The sequence below is a fragment of the Amia ocellicauda genome, chromosome 22 (genome assembly GCF_036373705.1).
Source record: "Amia ocellicauda isolate fAmiCal2 chromosome 22, fAmiCal2.hap1, whole genome shotgun sequence".
Lineage (NCBI taxonomy): Eukaryota > Metazoa > Chordata > Actinopteri > Amiiformes > Amiidae > Amia > Amia ocellicauda.
The window spans coordinates 13,456,433-13,476,713 of NC_089871.1; the positions used below are offsets into that span (position 1 = coordinate 13,456,433).

Here is a 20,281-nt window from a genome sequence, read left to right on the forward strand (position 1 = left end):
GTATAGATTAAAATAAAATGCCCCTTGAGGAATTTATCAGCAAAACAAAAAACATTATTTTAAAATACAAGTGGTTTTATCTGTTCTGGGGGTTTTAAAGGACTGCAGCACACTTAAAACAACATTGAACTGGACAACACATTCATGAACCAAATTATCAACCAGTAGGTGGGAAATTAAACCAGAGCGTCAACCAATAGCTTCGCCTGGGGGGCGTTTTTATGCAAACGATTACAAGAAAAAAAATTCTGAAGCCAAGTGCAGCTGGCAGGGCGCAATGTCTTCAGCGCGCCTGTGTCTCCAAGACGCATCAAGTCCACTCCACTGTGCACCACACCTCTACAGAGCAGGGGTCAACGCCGCTGTCTAGGACCTATTCTGTCAAGTAAGTAAGTCAGCCCAAACCAAACCCAACAACACAACCAACAATCCTGCTGGGGTTGGAGAAGGAGCGTCTTCTGGCAACTGTGCGCTATGTGGGTGCGTTGATCCATCTGGTGAAGGTTGGGGATCTGGACGCAGCCGAGCTTGTGATCTGGACAGACACCGAGACCAGGTGAGTTACAGCTGTTTTATTAATAATGGTCAGATGCAAATTAAATACATGTTACCTCTCCACAGTTAGGACACAGCAGCGCTTTCATGTATGAAACTAATGTGTAGTATGTACGTTTTATGGAGAAAAAAACCCCAAAGCATGCCACTTAGCATGGCTAACCTGTAGCCTGTCAAGGTAGGTGTATGTGTTGGGTGAGGGGGTAGGTGGGTATCTGTATTTTTAAGAAAGTTACTGAAACTGCTGTGCCTGTTCTTTACTGACAACATCTCCTGAAATGTGCAGTCGGGTCCCGCAAGATCATTTCCTACAACACTGGTACAGTACAGCTCATGCATCACCCAGTCATCCGTGTCTCGGTGTGTGCCCTTGCTTTTCTCAGGGGCATTGACGTAAAAAAGGACCACACTACCTATTTAACCGGGCGCTCCTGGGGGGCAGGTATTTGTGTGCCGTAGGTGCATGCTGTTGACCCACATGTTGAATTAAGAGTTGCACCGCCCGGACCTGTGCTTAAGTGTACATCTGGAGGCTGCAATCAAACTGGGACTGGGGTGGGAGATGGCAAGGGAGGAATGGAGGGAGTGGCTGCCCTGGGTCATTTTAAGATATTATTAATAATAATAATATATATATATATATATACACACACATACCAAACACACACACACACACACACACACACACACACACACAGACTCTTATGCACATGTGTGTGCCTGTGTGTGTCCACAGATGATGAAATAAAGTTCAGGTGCAGACATACATAGCAACATGTGTTAAAAATGTATGATATATAGAATATAATATTATTTGTGTGAGAATGCTTGCACAATTATTTAATGATATTGTTTTTATATATATATATATATATATATATATATATATATATATATATATATATATATATATAAATAAGCAAACTAACCCTACTGTTTGAATATGAGATTAAACCCTTCTGGTTAAAATGAAGTAATAGAAATATACACACATTGAGATTATTATTTGATGGACGTGTTTTGGGGGTGAAAAAAGGCAGTATTGCGGGAGCTCACATTCACAGCTGTGGATTGTTGAGTTTGAAACGGCGAATTTCGGCATAGATACTGCGGCAGTGCAAAAGGAAATAGGTCTAAAAGTAGCCTAAATCTGGCCCCTGAGTTCTCTCTAGTTTCAGTGAAGAGACAGGTTTCTTTTCCTTTATGAAAGGAAGATTAACCCAAAAGCAAAAGCTTAGCATGTGCGTTCACTACATGGGAGACATCACGTTGCTGCCGGTTTTTGTTTTTTGACTGGTCATCTGGCTGTGCTGTGAGAAGATTTTCTGTTGTAAACTAGTTTAATTCATCAAATGACAAAACCAAGAAAGAAAAAAACACCTCCCTGACCACCAGCAATCTTAAACAATGGTGGTAATATGATGGTTACATAACTACACTTTCTCTGATAGTAAGTTCCGTTAGGCACAGTGTGTGTGTTTGTGTAAGTAAAAAGAGTGATCAGACACATTAATAGATCACATTCTGAAACAGAAATTTGTGAAATGGGGCAAAGTGAGAGCGGACCAAGTGTTCAGTTTCTCAGTTTTAATCCGGAACTGTTTGAATATAAAAAAATATATAACTTTTTTTTTTTCTTTCGCAGGCCGGTCTGTTTGAGATTTGGAAGCTGATAAGTTTTAAACAGTGCAAAAGTTATCACAAACACTTTCAGGAAAAGTGGAGGCACTCAGAGGCTCCTGACTTGTGTGCAAGATCTGAGCCTAAAGTCACACACAACACATAGTCAGACTTACAGATAAGAAAAATTGTGTTGTTCACTAGTGCAGCCTTCTGCAACATTTATAACACAGTGTTTCAATGCACTGGGTCTGAAATGCCCAGCTGAATTATTGAAATAGTCATGTTTATTTTTAAAGATGACTTGGTGATGGCTCAAATAAGGAACTTTCAGCATTTTGTTGTCTTGACTACCCCATTACAGATTCCACTCCAGCAATCTTCACAATATTATAAACGGTGATTTCTGAACAAAGCTTTCCCGAGAGGAGTCATTGGGCTGGATTTTCACTTCATTTTGTATTTCTAGCTGGAGGATTTTCACTTCACGTTGTTCATTTCTAGCTGGAGGATTGGTAAGATACAATCGTGAGTCAGCATTTGTGAACCTTTTTGCACATGATGAAGTAATAATAGTGACTGATTGTGCTGAATGGCATTCTGATTTGCTTAAGATTTGATCAGAGTGTCTGCAATATGGTAAAAAAACATTAAAATATTGCGTATTTAGCTGAGTCGGCTTACGCAATTCTTGGTTTTTGAAATGTACAAAATTGGGCACACCCCGGGTACACATTGTTTTTTAAAGGATAAGAAAACCTGTGGCACTATATATATATGAAGTGCCACAGGTTTTCTTATCCTTATAATATATCCTTATAATATAGGGTTCTTTATGTCATTAAATGTGCATTCACAGGTAAAGTTTTGCTCTTTTTATCTGCCACCCAATTTGTAATGCAGTTTGTGAGCTTCTGCTGAATTCAGCTTGTTTTTGCAGAAGCCGAGGGGTTTTTATTCTGTGGGTATGTAAATATGATTCTGGCCCTCTATTTTTAGCGCCACGTCATTTCGGACCCCTCGTTCCTAATTTACTAAAGGATTAATCTGATCTTACTTGCATTAGTACGTTTATAAACTCTTTATGAATTTAATGTATTTGCAAAAAAAAACTACATTTTTGTTTTTTCAAATACAAAATAAATAAATGACTGTTTGACTATAATTATTTGTTGAAAAAACAAAAATGTAGGTTTTTTTTGCAAATACATTAAATACACATTCCATTTTTCTTTTTTGAGTTCAGTTTTGTTTAACAGTTGTAAACCTGAATCAACTCGATGAATAGAAAATATCACACGAGAGCCAAAAGCCTTGAAATGGCATCGCTGCTCTTTTTCTTTGGGTACTGCATGAATTTTACATGGTAACGTGAGCCTCTGAGGCTGTTTGGTTTAGGGGTATTTTGGGCTGAGCTCAATAAAGGGAAATGGAAGGCGATTGAAACGACTCATTCCATCTTCAATCCGTCAGTTGAATACTTAAGCATTTCCATTCACAGACAGGCAAAGAGAAACAAGACGACTTTAAATTATAAGCAGACAACTTGTACACCATTGACTCAAGCCTCTGATTAAAATTAAAGTGTCCATTCTTTTGCTATGAACTTATTGCTTCCTAATAATGGAAGTGTTTGTTGTTAGTGCTCAGGCAGAGGTCTCCCAGGTGAGACGCCGCGTAATTAGAGGCTGCCAGTCCTGAGGGGCAGGAGGGGAGGGCCCTCTGCTATGGGCACTGTAGTGTTTGTGTCACTTTCTTTTCCACTCTCTGACCTCTGGGAAGGTTCCTTGTGAGCGTTCAGAGGAAGCCATGCCTGCCCCCAGGGGCCTGGGGGCCGAGGGTGACAGTGTTGGTGCAATGATTGCATGATTGCATGATGCATTCGTGTTTCTGTCTTTCTGGATTCCCTCGCTCCTGCCTCCTAGAGCAGTGCAAGCGGAAGATTGTCCTTCAGTGACTCACAAGGCCGCTACCGCTACAAATAAATGATGTTACAGCCTAAATACATACACTTTGTAAGTATTATCCGTTCAGTATCTGTAATATAAAAGACTACATTGCAGGCAGTAGATCTGAAAATCTACACATAAAAAACGTTTGAGTAAATACTGAGAGTGCAGAAGAAAACGCATAGTAACAGCAAACTGAAAGAGAAATCTGAACGTCTTAAGCATTTATGCAAGGGTGGCAATACATTACTGTGGTGCCCATGCAGGTACTTTCCTATGGGATTACTTTTAAAGCCTCTGTTTAAATTGTATATTTAAATGCCTACACTAAAGAAAAAGTGCAAACAGCGCAATTTATTGGTTTATGTTTACACGCATGCCGTTTGATCGAATTATTCATGTCTTTGAAAAGCAGATTAAAAGTAAGGTGAAAAAATCCCTCCCTTTTTTGTCTGTTGAAGTATTCATGAGCAGTGGCTTTCATTCTAGGCAAGGACCTCCATACTTAGCCAGACTCGCATATGTGTGAATTTGCAAGCTGCATTTCTCAAAACATTTGTAAAACCACAAAGAAACTCTGTCATGTTTATAAATAGAGGACATTGTAAGTGAATTGTTTGGTGTAACCGAGAACAGCCAGGGATTGTCCAGAACATTTTCTGAGATGGTTTTATTTCTGAATGTGGAAAAATCGTAGGAAAATCGTGCATGAAAAACGTGACGTACGCTAAGAAGTTTATGTTCTTTTCGTGAATATAAAAATAGTCAGGTTATAAAAGAAACTGGAAGGAATTTTTTTAAGACCCCATAGTTTTGTTTTCAATGATACACAAATCATAAGAGGTGGTCAGTTTCTGTCCATGTCATTGAGCACAGTGTCAAACAAAATTATGGTGATTACGGATAATTCTGCAAAATCATGCCAAATTTTTAAGTAATTCGCAACTTTGTATATTGCATGTTAAATAAAAACCACCGATGGCTGTATGGATATAATAGCAGAGAATGTTGCAATCGCCGAAGAATGGGAGTGTTGCTTTGCTAAAGTTCAGAGGAGTTTGAACAATAAAATTGATGTGACATGTTTTTATTTTTACTTTTTGTGGTTTTCTTCTTCTTCTGCTTCTGCTTGGAGCTGGAGTCACTCATTTAGAAACTGCAATCAAGACAGGTGTGAGTGGTCAATATTTACAAGCCCATCCTGTGTATACTTTATAAGGCAATGGTGGCATCAGGGATGGATCCTGAAGAAATGCCCTGAATGTTTGTATGCCATATGTGGGCGGGCAGTACGCGGGCTCGGTCGGGGTCGTGGGAACACTGGCATCGCATCCGCTGGCGATTCGTAATCAAATTCTTTTGGTTAAAAATAGACGAGGCAAAAGCATGTTGGATCTGACCGGGGGGGGGGGGGGCAAAAAATCCCTGAGTTTGGTGACAGCGGTGCGGTCATCTTCTCCGGCTGGAGTGACACCGGGCTGAATCCTCACAATCCAGAACATGTGCAGAGAGCTGTTTTTCTTTCTGTTTCGCCATGACTGAGAAACAAGGCGCTAGCAAACATGTGCGTGCAAACAAAAAAGAAAAAGAACCAGACGGAGGCCCTTTTCTAACACTTTTCAAGCTAGTGCGTCCTGCTTCATTTCCTTTTCTTGTGCACGCTCTGAATAATGTCCTGCCAGTTTCACAAGCAGTCAAAGGATCATTACACGCAGGAGCAGAGAACTAAACTAGTCCCAGATATAGATGTAGTAAAAATGTGTAAGAACATGGTATTTTCCAGTAAAGAGATACTACAAATCATCTAACAGAAGCTGTATATATAATATCTTGGGCAAAGTGCATATAGAGACATATGTCCAACAAGATTTTCTCATTTAAAAGTGAACAAAAGTATCTGCAGGTCAAGACAAGCTCCACTCCTGGATTAATAGTTTTCTTGGCCACATTTCTAAAGAACAAATGCATTTTTGTTTTACTGTTTTGAACTCTAACCTATATTCAAAGTCTGCCGTACTGAAGAAAAGGCGTTTCATTTGTTTTAGTTGACTGAAAGCAAAAACCTTTCGAAATAACCGATTCACATTTGGAACACCACTTGTTTTCTGTTGGCTTTAGTTCTCAGCAGTGAAGAGGACGCCCCCTGATCCCCCCAGATATAAATATTTTGGTTTCTCATTGAGGCTGTATAGCCTGGAAACTACTGCTTTTACCCTCTGGTTTTTAGAGATGCTTTCACATGCGTGGTTAAAAAAAAGAAAAATGAAATACAACTCTTGAGGTTAAAAATGTAGCTTCTTAAAATATGCCTTTTATCTCAGGCTGAGTATTGCGTTTTCCAACAATTTTTATTGTGTACTTTGAAAGACGAGAACATGTCTGTAGATTCCTCCCTTCCCACTGCTCAAACAGTGCAGTAATTAAGTAAAAAAATATATATATCAGGTCAGACTATGATATAGCGATTTTAACTCTTCGTTTCCTGAACCACATTGCTCTCATGCGTAATTTTTGTTTACCTCCAGCAGTTAAAGTCTTGGTTTTGCCTATATATGTATATATATATATATATATTATTATTTTTATGGGCCCTTTATTTATTTTTCACGATTCATGAGAGAGCAGGGGGTGGACTGAACCCCTCACCATCTTTTTGTTCTTGCGCCCCTTCCCATTCAGTTACAAATCTCCTTGTTCTACCTTTTAAAGGCAAGCAGAGTATTTTTATCCCCGGCTCTCGGAAATGAGTATTGGTCCCGGGACACCCCAGACTGTGGGGGTGATAGCTCCGGCCTGGGCTAACTATAGGACGCACAGACGAGCTGGGATATAAATAACCAAACTGCCATTTGGACGGAAGACAAGGCAGAGGGTGGGGTTGACCTTCATTAAACAAGCTGATGCAATTTTCCCATAGAAGATATTAGCATTTAGAATTAAACAAACAAAACGAAAAAAAAACTTTGCCTTCAGTTAGGGGGCTCTATTTTAAAATCGCTACTTCCTGGATTGGCCTTGCTGTGGGAGCTCTATACAGCGGGCGACTTGAATGACAGGTCTGGCTTTTCCTTCCCTTTTGCTCAGGCCTCACTCTGTTGGCCTGGCACAGGGGGTGTTGTCGAGACAGTCTGATTGCTTAAGCATTTGCCAGTCTTTTTCCCTGGTCTTGTCTCATCTTGTCTTGATTCCCCGGCCTCCTTTTGTTTCGCAGACTGAACAGGACTTCCGCTCGGAGCCCAAAATCGTTCTTCGTGAAAAACCTTGTACTCCTGTTATGCCACTGCGTCTTTCTTCCTGCAAATTAAAGGACATGTTTCACTGAAATACTAATGATAATACTCAGAAATGAAATGAACGGGAAGGAGTTTTGTGTTTAGAAGACGTATTTCAATTTGCCTACCAGACCCCTCTATAAAACTGTGATGTATTGATCATAGGTGGTGGGAACACAAGACAGAACATAGAATCCACATCCTTTATAATTTCCTTTTATTCATATAAATATTAATATTTATTTCTTGGCAGACACCCATATCCAGGGCGACTTACAGGATGAACTAGCAAAAATACAATACAAAATTCAAATAAAGCATAATACAAGTACAGTTTAAAAATGCAGAAGTTATTTTATTTAACAGCACAACAACTAAAAAGCTAAAGAAATGTAGAAAAAGCTATCAGTGTTGTAATTAACTCCAAAATGGATTTCCCTGACTCTCCCCACAGAGCTGAGCCCCACATCTGCCTGATACAGACGTGGGTTCGAGGGATTAGAGAATGGGCAGAAAGAAGATCCAGATCTCTCGAATACTGGACCAGCGAAATCGACAGGTGAGTGACAATCAGGGCTTCGATACCCACAGCAGCTCAAATCGGTCCTTGTAACCCCCGGGGGAGACACTTTTTCGTTTTTTGTGTATCTGGAAAAGTGTCGATGACATCTTCTGCATTTTGTGGTCTGAACTAGCTGATGATGTCATTATGCTGTCACATCCTGTAGACCGGATCTAAATAAACCCTTGAGTTAGAAACCCTATTCAATGTAATTTGGATAATATATGGACTGGGTGAGGCTTATACGTTTTACATTGTGCTGGCCTTCAAGATTTTGGATAAAAAGATATATACGGAGAGATGTAATACGCAAGCTGTGTTGTGCTGGTTTGTTTCCCTCAATTAACTGGTCAAATGAGTACTCTGCCAGCATCTGCAAACATTTAACCAGAACAGTTCGATGGTTTTACTTAAAAAAGAGTCTCTCTGCAGGAAAACCCAGTGATTCCAGTCAGGTTAAAAAGGGCGGCACTTGAACAGTGGGAGGAATAACCCTTGTAATTATTTTGGCATCATCTCCAGGTGACCTTCACCAAGCGCAAGTTTGGCCTGATGAAGAAGGCCTACGAGCTGAGCGTGCTGTGCGACTGCGAGATCGCCCTCATCATCTTCAACAGCACCAACCGTCTGTTCCAGTACGCCAGCACGGACATGGACAAGGTGCTGCTCAAATACACCGAGTACAGCGAGCCGCACGAGAGCAGGACCAACGCGGACATACTAGAGGTACCAGGCGATCAGCTGAGCGATCGATCAATGCAGTAGAAATTCTACAGTTTCTATTCTTTAGAAACAAAATGTCTCAAAGCGCTTTACACGAAGGGGAAAAAATACTATAAAAAAGTTCTAGGCCCGGTCGAACAACATTGTCTTGACTCTGGTTTGATTTTGGATAGGGACGAGATAATTCCACTTTCTGAGGTGGGAGAGAATTGGTCTTGGAAGAGAGTGTGCAGAGTAGGTTTGCATCTGAACTGGAAGAAGGAAAGAAAAACAGAAACAGAAGGCGCTCGGAAGGCACTCGCTGTGCAGGCATTCAAACATACACTCACCTAAAGGATTATTAGGAACACCTGTTAAATTTCTCATTAATGCAATTATCTAACCAACCAATCACATGGCAGTTGCTTCAATGCATTTAGGGGTGTGGTCCTGGTCAAGACAATCTCCTGAACTCCAAACTGAATGTCTGAATGGGAAAGAAAGGTGATTTAAGCAATTTTGAGCGTGGCATGGTTGTTGGTGCCAGACGGGCCGGTCTGAGTATTTCACAATCTGCTCAGTTACTGGGATTTTCACGCACAACCATTTCTAGGGTTTACAAAGAATGGTGTGAAAAGGGAAAAACATCCAGTATGCGGCAGTCCTGTGGGCGAAAATGCCTTGTTGATGCTAGAGGTCAGAGGAGAATGGGCCGACTGATTCAAGCTGATAGAAGAGCAACTTTGACTGAAATAACCACTCGTTACAACCGAGGTATGCAGCAAAGCATTTGTGAAGCCACAACACGTACAACCTTGAGGCGGATGGGCTACAACAGCAGAAGACCCCACCGGGTACCACTCATCTCCACTACAAATAGGAAAAAGAGGCTACAATTTGCACAAGCTCACCAAAATTGGACAGTTGAAGACTGGAAAAATGTTGCCTGGTCTGATGAGTCTCGATTTCTGTTGAGACATTCAGATGGTAGTCAGAATTTGGCGTAAACAGAATGAGAACATGGATCCATCATGCCTTGTTACCTCTGTGCAGGCTGGTGGTGGTCGTGTAATGGTGTGGGGGATGTTTTCTTGGCACACTTTAGGCCCCTTAGTGCCAATTGGGCATCGTTTAAATGCCACGGCCTACCTGAGCATTGTTTCTGACCATGTCCATCCCTTTATGACCACCATGTACCCATCCTCTGATGGCTACTTCCAGCAGGATAATGCACCATGTCAAAAAGGTCGAATCATTTCAAATTGGTTTCTTGAACATGACAATGAGTTCACTGTACTAAACTGGCCCCCACAGTCACCAGATCTCAACCCAATAGAGCATCTTTGGGATGTGGTGGAGCGGGAGCTTCGTGCCCTGGATGTGCATCCCACAAATCTCCATCAACTGCAAGATGCTATCCTATCAATATGGGCCAACATTTCTAAAGAATGCTTTCAGCACCTTGTTGAATCAATGCCACGTAGAATTAAGGCAGTTCTGAAGGCGAAAGGGGGTCAAACACAGTATTAGTATGGTGTTCCTAATAATCCTTTAGGTGAGTGTATATGTATTGAAATTGAGAGGAGTCCTACTCTCATTGGAGAGTGTGCGTTTGTGTGTTTGCTCCAATGTTATTTTGTCAAGACGATCACTGTACGGCCCCTCTGCTGTCTCCTGCAGACTCTGAGACGGAAGGGCCTGGGGCTGGACGGCTCGGAGCTGGACAGCGAGGAAGCGATGACAGCAGCGGCCACAGAGAAATACCAGCAGCTCAGCGAGGGCATGGATCTCTCCATCACCCGACAGCGCTACTATGTAAATGTCACCCTTTCCTTTGTTATTCACACCATCTTAGACTTGGTCACCACAGCCGAAAAGAAGTGAGCTGCTTCTGGCAGCATCAGTCCTCTGTGAAACTGTGTCATACTGTACATTAATAAGTTCTTCAGCCACATGGAGTGGGGGGTATCTGTGTTGCTTTTGACAGGGCTCAAGTGTATTAATTCATATATTAATGTATACATCTTTGTTTTTGCACTGAGGGATTCGTTCAGTACAGTCAGTCCTAATTACATACATACATATACATACATACATACATACATACATACAAAACAAGATGGCCATAGGATGTGTTAAATTTTATTTTGGACCATACCATTGTCCTGATCTTTGCCGGATAAGTCTGTGTCTCTGTGTGTCCCAGGCTACCTCTCTCCTGCCCTCCGAGGCGCAGTACCTGGTACCCGGGCCCTGTGAGAATGGGTACACGGTGGGCAATCCTGCCAGCTCTGCCCTCGCCTCCCACCGTCCTCTGCCATCCAAACCCACGGGACCCAAACCTGGCCCAGCCGGCGCTTGGAGCTCGCATTCCCACTCGGGCCTGATGCCCCCTCACTCAGGTGAGATGCACTGACTGTTTACTGTTTTGTTGATCAAAAGAAGTACAATTTAAAACCAATATAAGGCTATTTTATTCCCCAAACAATATCGTTTAATACTGTCTGCCTTTCAAAATTAAAATGGCGGATGTGTGTTCCTATGTATAAGAACCTGTCTGGGCATGGCCACCACAAGGGGATACCTCAGAACTCATAAGAAGAATAAAGACGTCTTTGTGGTGAACCACTCGCATTTAAAAGCAAAAAAAATCTATAAATAAGTGTGATTTGATCATACGCAAAACATGTTTGTTTGTTTGCACACCCTTAAAACTGGACTCTTGTGTGTTACAAATGCTAGGGCGATGCACCGGTTCAGGCAAAACATTTGGTTGGCGATGGTTTCTTGTTCTTCTGCTGACTCACACAGTGACTTAACCTCAGTGTGCTGCAGCAGCTGGGCAAGATGTTCAGGCTAAGTTGATGTAAAGAATGATATTTGTTTTGTGGCCTGCAAGAGAGGTCTGTTCCCTGAGTCACTTGTGTCAGCCCAGCCAACTGTGATCACAGGAAGTGAGCTCTGTCGTTTGGAACAGACCCCCTATGCGAGAGGAAGGCTCGGGCCTGATTTGTGGCTTTCGCACCTCGCTACGGACCCCCGTCTGTGCTCAGCTCCCTAACACCTGGTGGCCACCCCCCACCAACCCCGTCCCAACGACTCAGAATGACTCAGAGGGGCTTTGAACACTGTTGCGTGATACACATGTGCCAAAAATACAGCAGAAATGCAGTCGACTGGAGGAAGATTCTTGTTTTTCTAGTGCTGGAAAGATGTATAAATGTGACTGGCACATGAACGTGCAAACTAGGCGACAATTTATATCCTCTTGTTATGTTTTGTTTTAGTGCGTTGAAAGAGTTAATTTTCTGCTAAGGAAGGTTGTGGGTGTGTTTTTATCTAAATACACAATACACCAGGCCAGGGAATCATGAAGGTGGACAGTTAAATAAGATGTAAGTGCAAGAGTCCGTAAACAGCTCGCAAGATTCAAACGCACACTATTTTGCATTTATACCAAGATGAAGACTGAATAATGTGTGGCTCGCACTTACTGCACAAAAATCCCTGCCAAGTCTATTTTGGACACACATGTCATTACCAATGAGTTGTTGCGGAGGTCATTAAAAAAAAAAGAACTGCTGTTCAAAAAAGAGAGAAAAAAAAATTCCACTTTACCCACTTCCTGTTTTTCACTTCCTGTTTGTCTATCGCTCAAGGTATTGGCTACTCGATGTTTTCCCATGGCAACCTGAGCCGGGCCCTGGAGATGAAGACTCCGCCCCCTCTGAACCTGGGCTCAGAGAACCGGCGGGCAGAGACACACCCGGGTCTGCCTGGCACTCGGGCCAGCCTGGGCACGACGGTGAGGAGCTCTTGTTGGCTGCAAATTAGGTTACCAGTGCTCATAACTACCCCGGTCGATCGGCCAGCTGCAGTTGCCCTCCAATTTAAAAGATAACAATCGTGATAGCTCTGCTGTGTGGAGCTAAATTCTCCTTGTCCTTATTCTATAAATGGAAGGGGTCAAAGTTTTTAATTGTCCTCTTTGTCAGGTACCTTTACATGAAAGGCAAATGAATAACCATTTGTTTATATCAAATCCTGCAGATCTGTTGTTTTCGGGCAGTCATGAATAACGACTGGTATTCTTTTGCGTTCCAGCAGAGGGTGCTGTACCAGGGGATGCCTGCTGGCAACCATGTGGTCCCCATGGGAAAGGCCGGCTTGCTGGGACACGGCCTTGGGGGGTACGGCCTGTCCTCCGCGGGGCCAACAGGTGGGTGAATGGCTCCTTGCGCCGTCCAGTTTATTAAAACGCAAGCAGTGTAGAAAAGCACATATAGAAAAAACATGCACTTTGGGCACCATTACACGGGCATCCTGGGTTTGAAGGCAGGCATTGTTGTGGCCCATCTTCCATCTCCTCCATCTTTTCATCCTCCTCCATCTTCGTCCTCTCCTCCAAGATGATTTTTCACTCGTTCTCCGCAGAATACCCACACCCCGGGTTCGCCCACTCCGTCAGTCTGCAGCGCAGCCCCTGGCAGCATTCTCCGAACCAAGAGGCGTCCCCCATGGCACACAGCAGCCTCGGGTAAGACACCTCATTTACCTCTAGGCTGCACAGACTGGGAATGTGATTCAGAAGGATTACTTTTAAAAGTCTAGGAACCGTATTCCAACAGTATTTCAACCCCCCAGTATCATTGTTTGTATCAACTGAAGATGTGACCTTTTCCGATTGTTTATCTTCTATAAACCCCTTGCTCAAATGAACAGAGTAAATGATGTGGGAGTTAAGAATTAGTCTTTTTGTACACGTCCTAATGTCCTTTCCTCTGATGCATTTGTGAAATCAGTGTGTGATGGTCAGTTTAAAAATGTTTCCAAGAAATACTCATTTATAGAAATAATGTTTGGACACAGGACCAGAATAAAAAATCAATTTCACAGGCGGTTTTGGAAATGCACTGCACTCTCGCTCGACCTGTTTCGAGATTCATCACTTGGCTATCTGTGACATCTACAGGCTAATTGGTGTATTGCAGGCAAAGATTAAATTGGGTTTTTCTTTATCTGGTGTTAATATACCACATAGAGAGAGAGTGATGTGGTGCAAATGGGGCATACAACATAACAGGAAAGAGCAGAAAGTGAGATCAATTTTTATTTATTTGAATGACATTTTTATGTAAATATTTATTGGTATTGTTCTTATTTTTAATACACAATATGGCACCTCTCATTTACAGCCATTGAAACTGCAGCTTTTTATTTGTGTTAATCACAGTTTGTTATGGTTGATTTTTTTTAAATAATAAAGTCAGTGCTTGTGAAGAGAAGACACTGAGAATTCCTCTTAACGCAGAAGATCAGACAGATCTGAGTGCGGCCCTGGGTTCTGGCACCGTTCTGGGACAGCAGATCTGGTTTTCCCTGCGCACTCGACACAAACTGACCGCTAATGGAAAGGGAGTGTTTATGTGTTGAGCCATCTTGCTTTTTGCAGGATGTCCAGCAGTGGCTGCTCCTTCTCCACACCGGTCTCCTCCCCAGCCCCCCAGCCTCACCCCTGCCTCAGCGTCAGCATCAAATCCGAGCGCGTCTCTCCCACACATACCTGCTCCCCAGCCACGCCTCCCCAGCAACACATGGGGCGCCACTCGCCACTCAGCAACCCGGATTCCACAGGCCCCGCCCCCCCGGATTCCTACCTGGCCAATGAGAGGGAGGACTTCCAGAAGGGAGGCTACCCCTCCGCGCATATGATGGCCAGGGCCCAGTCGGAGGACAAAGGGGGACCGCCAATCAGGAGAGTAGAAATCCCAGAGGGCTGGCAGAGATAGCCCCTCTGTCTTGTCTCCTCATCACCAAAAAAAGAAAAAAGAATGAAAAAAAAAGTAAAATGGGGGTGGCTCTTTGGGAACAGTAATGCACCGGATTGGTTCCTCTGTGTTATGCCAGGCCATCCTGAAGTCTCCTGAGAAATACACTGGGGGACAGAAACGAAACGTGGAAAGTCTCGTAATCCAGCTGTCTGTGGAGGGGCAACGTGACATCACAGAGCTGCGTCCAATCACCGAGCAGGTCTCCAAAGGACTGTTTTCCACCAGGCCTGGGCCAGAACACAAGGCCCGAAGTGTGTCAGGAAGATCTTAAACGCCCCCCACCCATTTATGCCCCCAGCAATTAGGTGACTGATTAGAAAAATTAGGCTTTCGTAAAACATTTATTTAATTTTGCTGGCTTTTTCAGCTTGTTTCTGTAAAGTGCTTCTTTGCGTATCATGTTTATTTTCGTTACTGTTAAATAGTGTGTTTTGTTCTCATTCTCCTGCCATGCTGGGTATGATTTACACACCCCATGTGGGCGAGGTTTCGTATGTGAGTGTTCCCTTTGTCTGTCCCGTCGTGTAAGTAAAAAGGAGGACTTATAAATGTAAACGATTATTAAACCTGACAGGTTCGTCACCTTTCAGTTGTTCCTCAGGGAAAATTCTTTTACTCTTTTTAAAATGATAATATAGCTTTAAACAATGAAGGTGATGGAATTACGGTATAATCAAATTATATATATATATATATATATATATATATATATATATATAAAATAGCACTGTTTTCAAAATCCAACTTTAAAGACCAAAGCTGTTTTTATTGATGTATTTATTCACCGTTCACTCTAAAATGAACAAATGCTATATGTGGGGAAGTCTTAATAAATGTATCTGTTTGTTTTTTAAAACTTCCCTAATGTGTCTATGCAATGTACAGCTTACATTTCTGATATCTGTGTCTCAAAATAGACCAACAGAAATACATGTGTTTTCTCAGAAGGGTTTGGAGGAAGTGAAAGAATTAGAGCTTTTCCCATCAGCCATTGCCACAAGGGAGCCCACTCACTGAGATCATATACAGACCATCCACGGTCTACAGTGATTTCATACGACCACTGTCTTCTGGATTTGGTTTAATCTGAACTCTTATTTACCCCAAACGGTTGATTTAATGTGTTGGACTAGTGTAACATGTTGTGTCTGTTGACTTTATTAGCTGATCTCTCATAATAATGATTGGAAAACCAGCCAACAACAACACACAAGAAAACATGCCCTTCAGGAATATTAGCTCTGGGAAAAGGGGGACACAAACTGTAGCCTGTTGAATAAAAATCTATGCATATACTTCGAGAAAAGAAAGAAGTCAAAAGTCATTTTCCCGCCAGATTTCCTTAGCGGTGTCAAATGCTCGTGCCAGTTGATGCCAACGCTGTGTGGGTGTGGGGTGACCAACTGTAACCAAAGCCGTGGACTGCGTAGCCTATGGAAAACCGTTTGGATTGTATTTGTATTGCGTTTATTTAATAACCTTTAGACATGGCATCATACGAGTGAGGCGTACAGGTAGGAGTGTGTATTTATTTTGAATGGAATGTCTTTTTTTTATATACAATATCTAATGCACACAGGAGCTCTGGGTTTGCTGCTCCTGACATGAATAGGACATCCACATTCCTGCTTTTTTAAATGTATCATCCCTGTGTTTACGAAAAAGGCTCCCGCGGATTTCTTTGTGGAAAACAATGCCATTGGAAAAGAGGAACATGTATGTGTTAAATCTCTATGTGATCTTAAAGATTTCACCCTGAAGAATGTGGAGACAGGTTTATAAATATTGAAAAAGGAAAAAAAGGAAATGTAAATGCACTGTTTTATTACTAATAAAATGAAATATTGTCTTTATACAATATTTTTTTTGTAGTCATTTATTTATTTTTCCTTGAAATAATGAACACATGCCAATATCAACTATATAAATATTCAGCGTTGTGTTCATTTGTTCAATTTTTTTCAAAAACTAAAAACGTGACACAGCGATATGCGTGTTACAACTCAGAACCTGACTAAGAACGCAACAAGAAAGTGGGTTAAAATCTAATTTCGATTGCAATCCTAAAACTTAAATGATTTTGTTGGGTTTTCCCACAATGCACACTGCTGTAGCTCATCTAAAAGCCCACAAGAGGTCGCCCTGTCCCGTTTTGTTTTATTTATTTAATCGATTCAAATCCTAAGGTGATAATGACATGATGGAAATCCTGCCAGCACAGCGAGATCAAAAGTTTCCTTCTCATTAATGCTCTGGACAAAGGAGACATCTGAAGGAACAGCCTGGGAAAGTTTTGTGATGCAGAGCAACTCCTGTCGTCGGCCGCATTAAGTAAAGGCATCGCGTCCATTCGTTATGTTGTGCGCCCATTTTTGGCAATCATTCGGTGCTGGTGATTTGGTTACAGCTTTCTAAATGAACTTATTTCATGGGTTGCTAAAACCTTTCCAGCTACAGCTGTGTTATCATTATTATACCCCCTCTTATTTTTAGGTTTGAATCTTACTGGACTTTTGCACCCCAAAAAAATGGCCCCCATTCACGCGAGACAAAACGAACAACCGACTCTATTAATGTGACCCACTCTATATCGCCCCAATCAGATCTCCGAGGAGCGAACGTCCCTGCAACTCGCGTCCCGTTCCAGAATCACACCGGAGAGCAGACACACATGTATTTAAACACACACACACACACACACAGACGGAGAGACACAGACCGATCACGCGGGGCGTCCGTTTCCACCTAATTCCTGGCATTCACGGCAGTTGTGTTGAAAGGAAGAGACAGGGAGGCGGGGAGCTAAATAAATAATATACCAGACGCATAATGTCAATGCATCCCAACGTGAGAAAGACCTACGTTTTCCACCCTTACATGCATGTTTATTTACCCCTATAAAAAGATATCTGAATATATGTGTGTGTGTGTGTTTGTTTTACATTTAAAAAACTAAAATATCTTCCTTAAATTGCCTTAAATTGTCCATCACTCACACACAGATGCACACCCTCTTTCCTCCCCAAATAAAAAGAAAGCCCCCTGGGGTTGTGTCTGGGCACCTCCCCTGAGAGCGGGATCAGTCTGCAGGGCATGTCTGAATACTAGAGTCCCAGGTCCCTATAGCAACAGCCGGGCTTCTGCGGGCCTGTGCCTGGGCCTCCAAACAGATGCACATAATTAATGTAATTATATAGATATGTCAGCCCTGTCACCTTCCAGTTCATTAAGCTAGACACTCTCCCAGACCTGTCAAGAGTCTCTTGATTTCGTGAAAAATCTCAACGTGTCTGCCTGGGGGTACATTACAATGTATGTGTTGAATATATGGGGCTGGAGAGGAGGAGCGTCGGGGGCCAAGAAAATATAAGAAAGACACAGTCCTCGTGAACAGCTGTTTGCGCTCCATTGTGAGACGCCGCAGTATCTGCATAACCTCGCAGGGAAATTCCTGTAGCTCCCACGATACAGAAATTGGACTCGCTTTCGCACCCATAGAAAGCAGCCGCCTTTTATTTATTCCGCATTATTGTTCTCACGTCTTGTCAAATAAGGTTGTCAGACACCACTTTGCGTTTCTCTCGTCCGACTAATCCCGGCGCAACAGACAGCAGGTTTTTGTTGTGTGTGTGTGTGTGTGTGTTTTTTTTTTTCTCTTTTTTAAACCCACCAGCTTTGGCGAGTCTGGAAATGGCTTCTCGCTGCGTATGAGAAACCAGCGCCCCGGCTCACACGGTCTGGAGAGCGCCGCGTAACAGAAGGGATTCCTTGATTAGCGTTTTCATGTGGAAATTAATAAGGCCCTGGAAGGAGCTGGTAATATTGGATCGGGTTTTAGCTCATCACAGAAAAACATCTTTTTTTTTTTTTCTCCCCCTGGCTTTTTTTCTTTGTTCTTTTCGGTGTCGCATCTGAGATGTGATTTAAGCCCTGCCTTTTTCCTTCACACGCGTGTTATGAAACTGACGTTGGGGTTTAAATGGTGAAAAGCTGCCGATATGAACAATAATGTATGCAGACATTAATTATATTCAAACTATATATATATGTCAGAGGGGGTAGGAGGGGGTATCAAGCATGGTGATATCTATGCCCAGATTGGGGTATATACTATATATTCACTAATGGGGAGATATCATGTTTTTCTGGAAGAAAACATCTTTTAAACATGTACAGAAAGAGCATTCATCAAAACGAATTACTTGAAAAAAGGAAAGGCAGCATTAAAAATAACAATAATAAACCAAATATGAAAGCAGAGGACTGGCCGACCAAGGGAAGCTGGGATATTGTACTGTTTGTTTTATTTTCTTGTGTATTCTAGGAGAAAAAACACAAGTCTCATTCCCTGCCCTCCCGTGTCCGAGAATATGGCTCAAATGTGGGGCGTTGCATAAAAGGGAGACATATAATGTGCCAGTTTCTCTCTCAGAGTTTGGGGTCTGTAATAAAAAGGCTGCCACCTGACCCATCTAGATGTTTCTCCCTGGCCAGGAGAACCTGCTTCAATGGTTGGCTGGTGTCCTGTGAGCTCTGAGGTCAAGGGCTGAGTGGAGCTCAGTTCATAAGGACGCCGGGCCACTGACACACTGACTGACCCCCAGGGGTCGAAAGGTCGCCTGACCTCCATGTGGTCTGGACCCTCCCCTGCTGTAAGAAGGGTCTCTTCCTCCTGGTCTTTATTAAGTGGCGTCTTTTGTCTTCCCAGACCACACTTGGGTTCGTGGTGTTCTTCCTTAATGGAGACGAGCTGCTTTTTAACAACTGTGTAGTGTCTTTCACAAAGGACTCTCCGGTGATCTGCTGGGCACTGGCCAATAAACAAGTGAGAAACACAATACAACAGCTAGGGTGTTCAACTCAGCCGTATTAAAAGCATAAAAAGGCATTAAAAGCTTGAAACATCAAGAAAAAAAAATAAAAATAAACTACTTTCTTTTTATCTTGAATTAATGTTAATACACAGCCATTTATGGAAATATAAGGAAGGAAAGCAGAATATCATTTAAAAATGTACTGTTTTGACTAATAAAATACTATGCACGGAAAGGTGTTGTAAATGTGGTTAATGGATTAATTAATTTTAATTAACGCGCCTAACACTCCTAACTGTAGGAGGAAGAGAAGAAAGAAGTTAACAGTTTCGTGCCTGTCTATGCCTCCCCTCCCAAGAGTTCCCAGCCCACTGCTCAGTCAGATTTAATATTCATCAGAGTCACCTGTCCCCTTTTCTCTTTGATGTTCACAACCACGGTGACATTAATCGTCTTCAAACGCCCCCCGCCCTCCCCACACCAAAAAAAAACAAGGAAAAAAACCTGACAACCCACCATCCCTCCTCCGGTTGTGTGCTTTTGACGATTCTAATTTGGTGTGGAAATCAAATAATATCTCTAATAAATCATGTCGCCTCTCAGACGAGCGCTGGGCCGCTCCCAGGGGCAGCCGCCGCCCCGTCTCAATACACACTCAGCGGCAGCCTCTCGAACACGGACCCTGACCAGACCGGATAGTTTATTTTCCCAGCCTGGTTTGGATCACATATCAGAGCAGTACGGAACTAGGGGTATGTCACCACACAGCACAAATACAAAAGTTTATATTAAAAGCCAATGAAATTTATACTTATTATAGAGGGGCTTAAATTGTGTCCATAGTGTGACGACTGATAAACATGTATAGTTTTAATAATAATAATAATAATAATAATAATAATAATAAACCCCTCCCCCCTTCGGTGTCAGTCTGCAGACACACAGTTGGTTAAAGGGCAATTAAAGCATAATAAAC

General features: G+C 42.4%; 1 protein-coding gene across 3 annotated transcripts; it reads left to right on the forward strand.

The window, feature by feature from the left end:
- Positions 1 to 282: 282 nt before the first annotated feature.
- On the forward strand, positions 283 to 16,334 carry mef2b (myocyte enhancer factor 2b). Of its 3 annotated transcripts, none has more exons than XM_066695472.1 (9): positions 283 to 556; positions 7,851 to 7,955; positions 8,481 to 8,684; positions 10,341 to 10,475; positions 10,867 to 11,062; positions 12,320 to 12,465; positions 12,765 to 12,879; positions 13,095 to 13,197; positions 14,113 to 16,334. In XM_066695472.1, the coding sequence occupies exons 2-9, from the start codon at positions 7,902 to 7,904 to the stop codon at positions 14,447 to 14,449; spliced, it is 1,290 nt and encodes a 429-aa protein (XP_066551569.1). In that variant the 5' UTR covers positions 283 to 556; positions 7,851 to 7,901; the 3' UTR covers positions 14,450 to 16,334. The 3 variants fall into 3 exon arrangements, with proteins under 3 accessions (XP_066551569.1, XP_066551571.1, XP_066551570.1); XM_066695474.1 differs by having other exon boundaries at positions 12,768 to 12,879; XM_066695473.1 differs by lacking the exon at positions 283 to 556 and adding an exon at positions 3,943 to 4,190.
- The last annotated feature ends 3,947 nt before the right edge of the window (positions 16,335 to 20,281 follow it).

Excerpts from the sequence above, each read along its gene's own strand:
- mef2b (XM_066695472.1), top strand. The coding sequence starts at position 7,902 with ATGGGCAGAAAGAAGATCCAGATCTCTCGAATACTGGACCAGCGAAAT. Across the intron at positions 7,956-8,480 it reads TGGACCAGCGAAATCGACAG|GTGACCTTCACCAAGCGCAA; the intron begins GTGAGTGACAAT and ends CATCATCTCCAG. Across the intron at positions 12,880-13,094 it reads GTCCTCCGCGGGGCCAACAG|AATACCCACACCCCGGGTTC; the intron begins GTGGGTGAATGG and ends CGTTCTCCGCAG.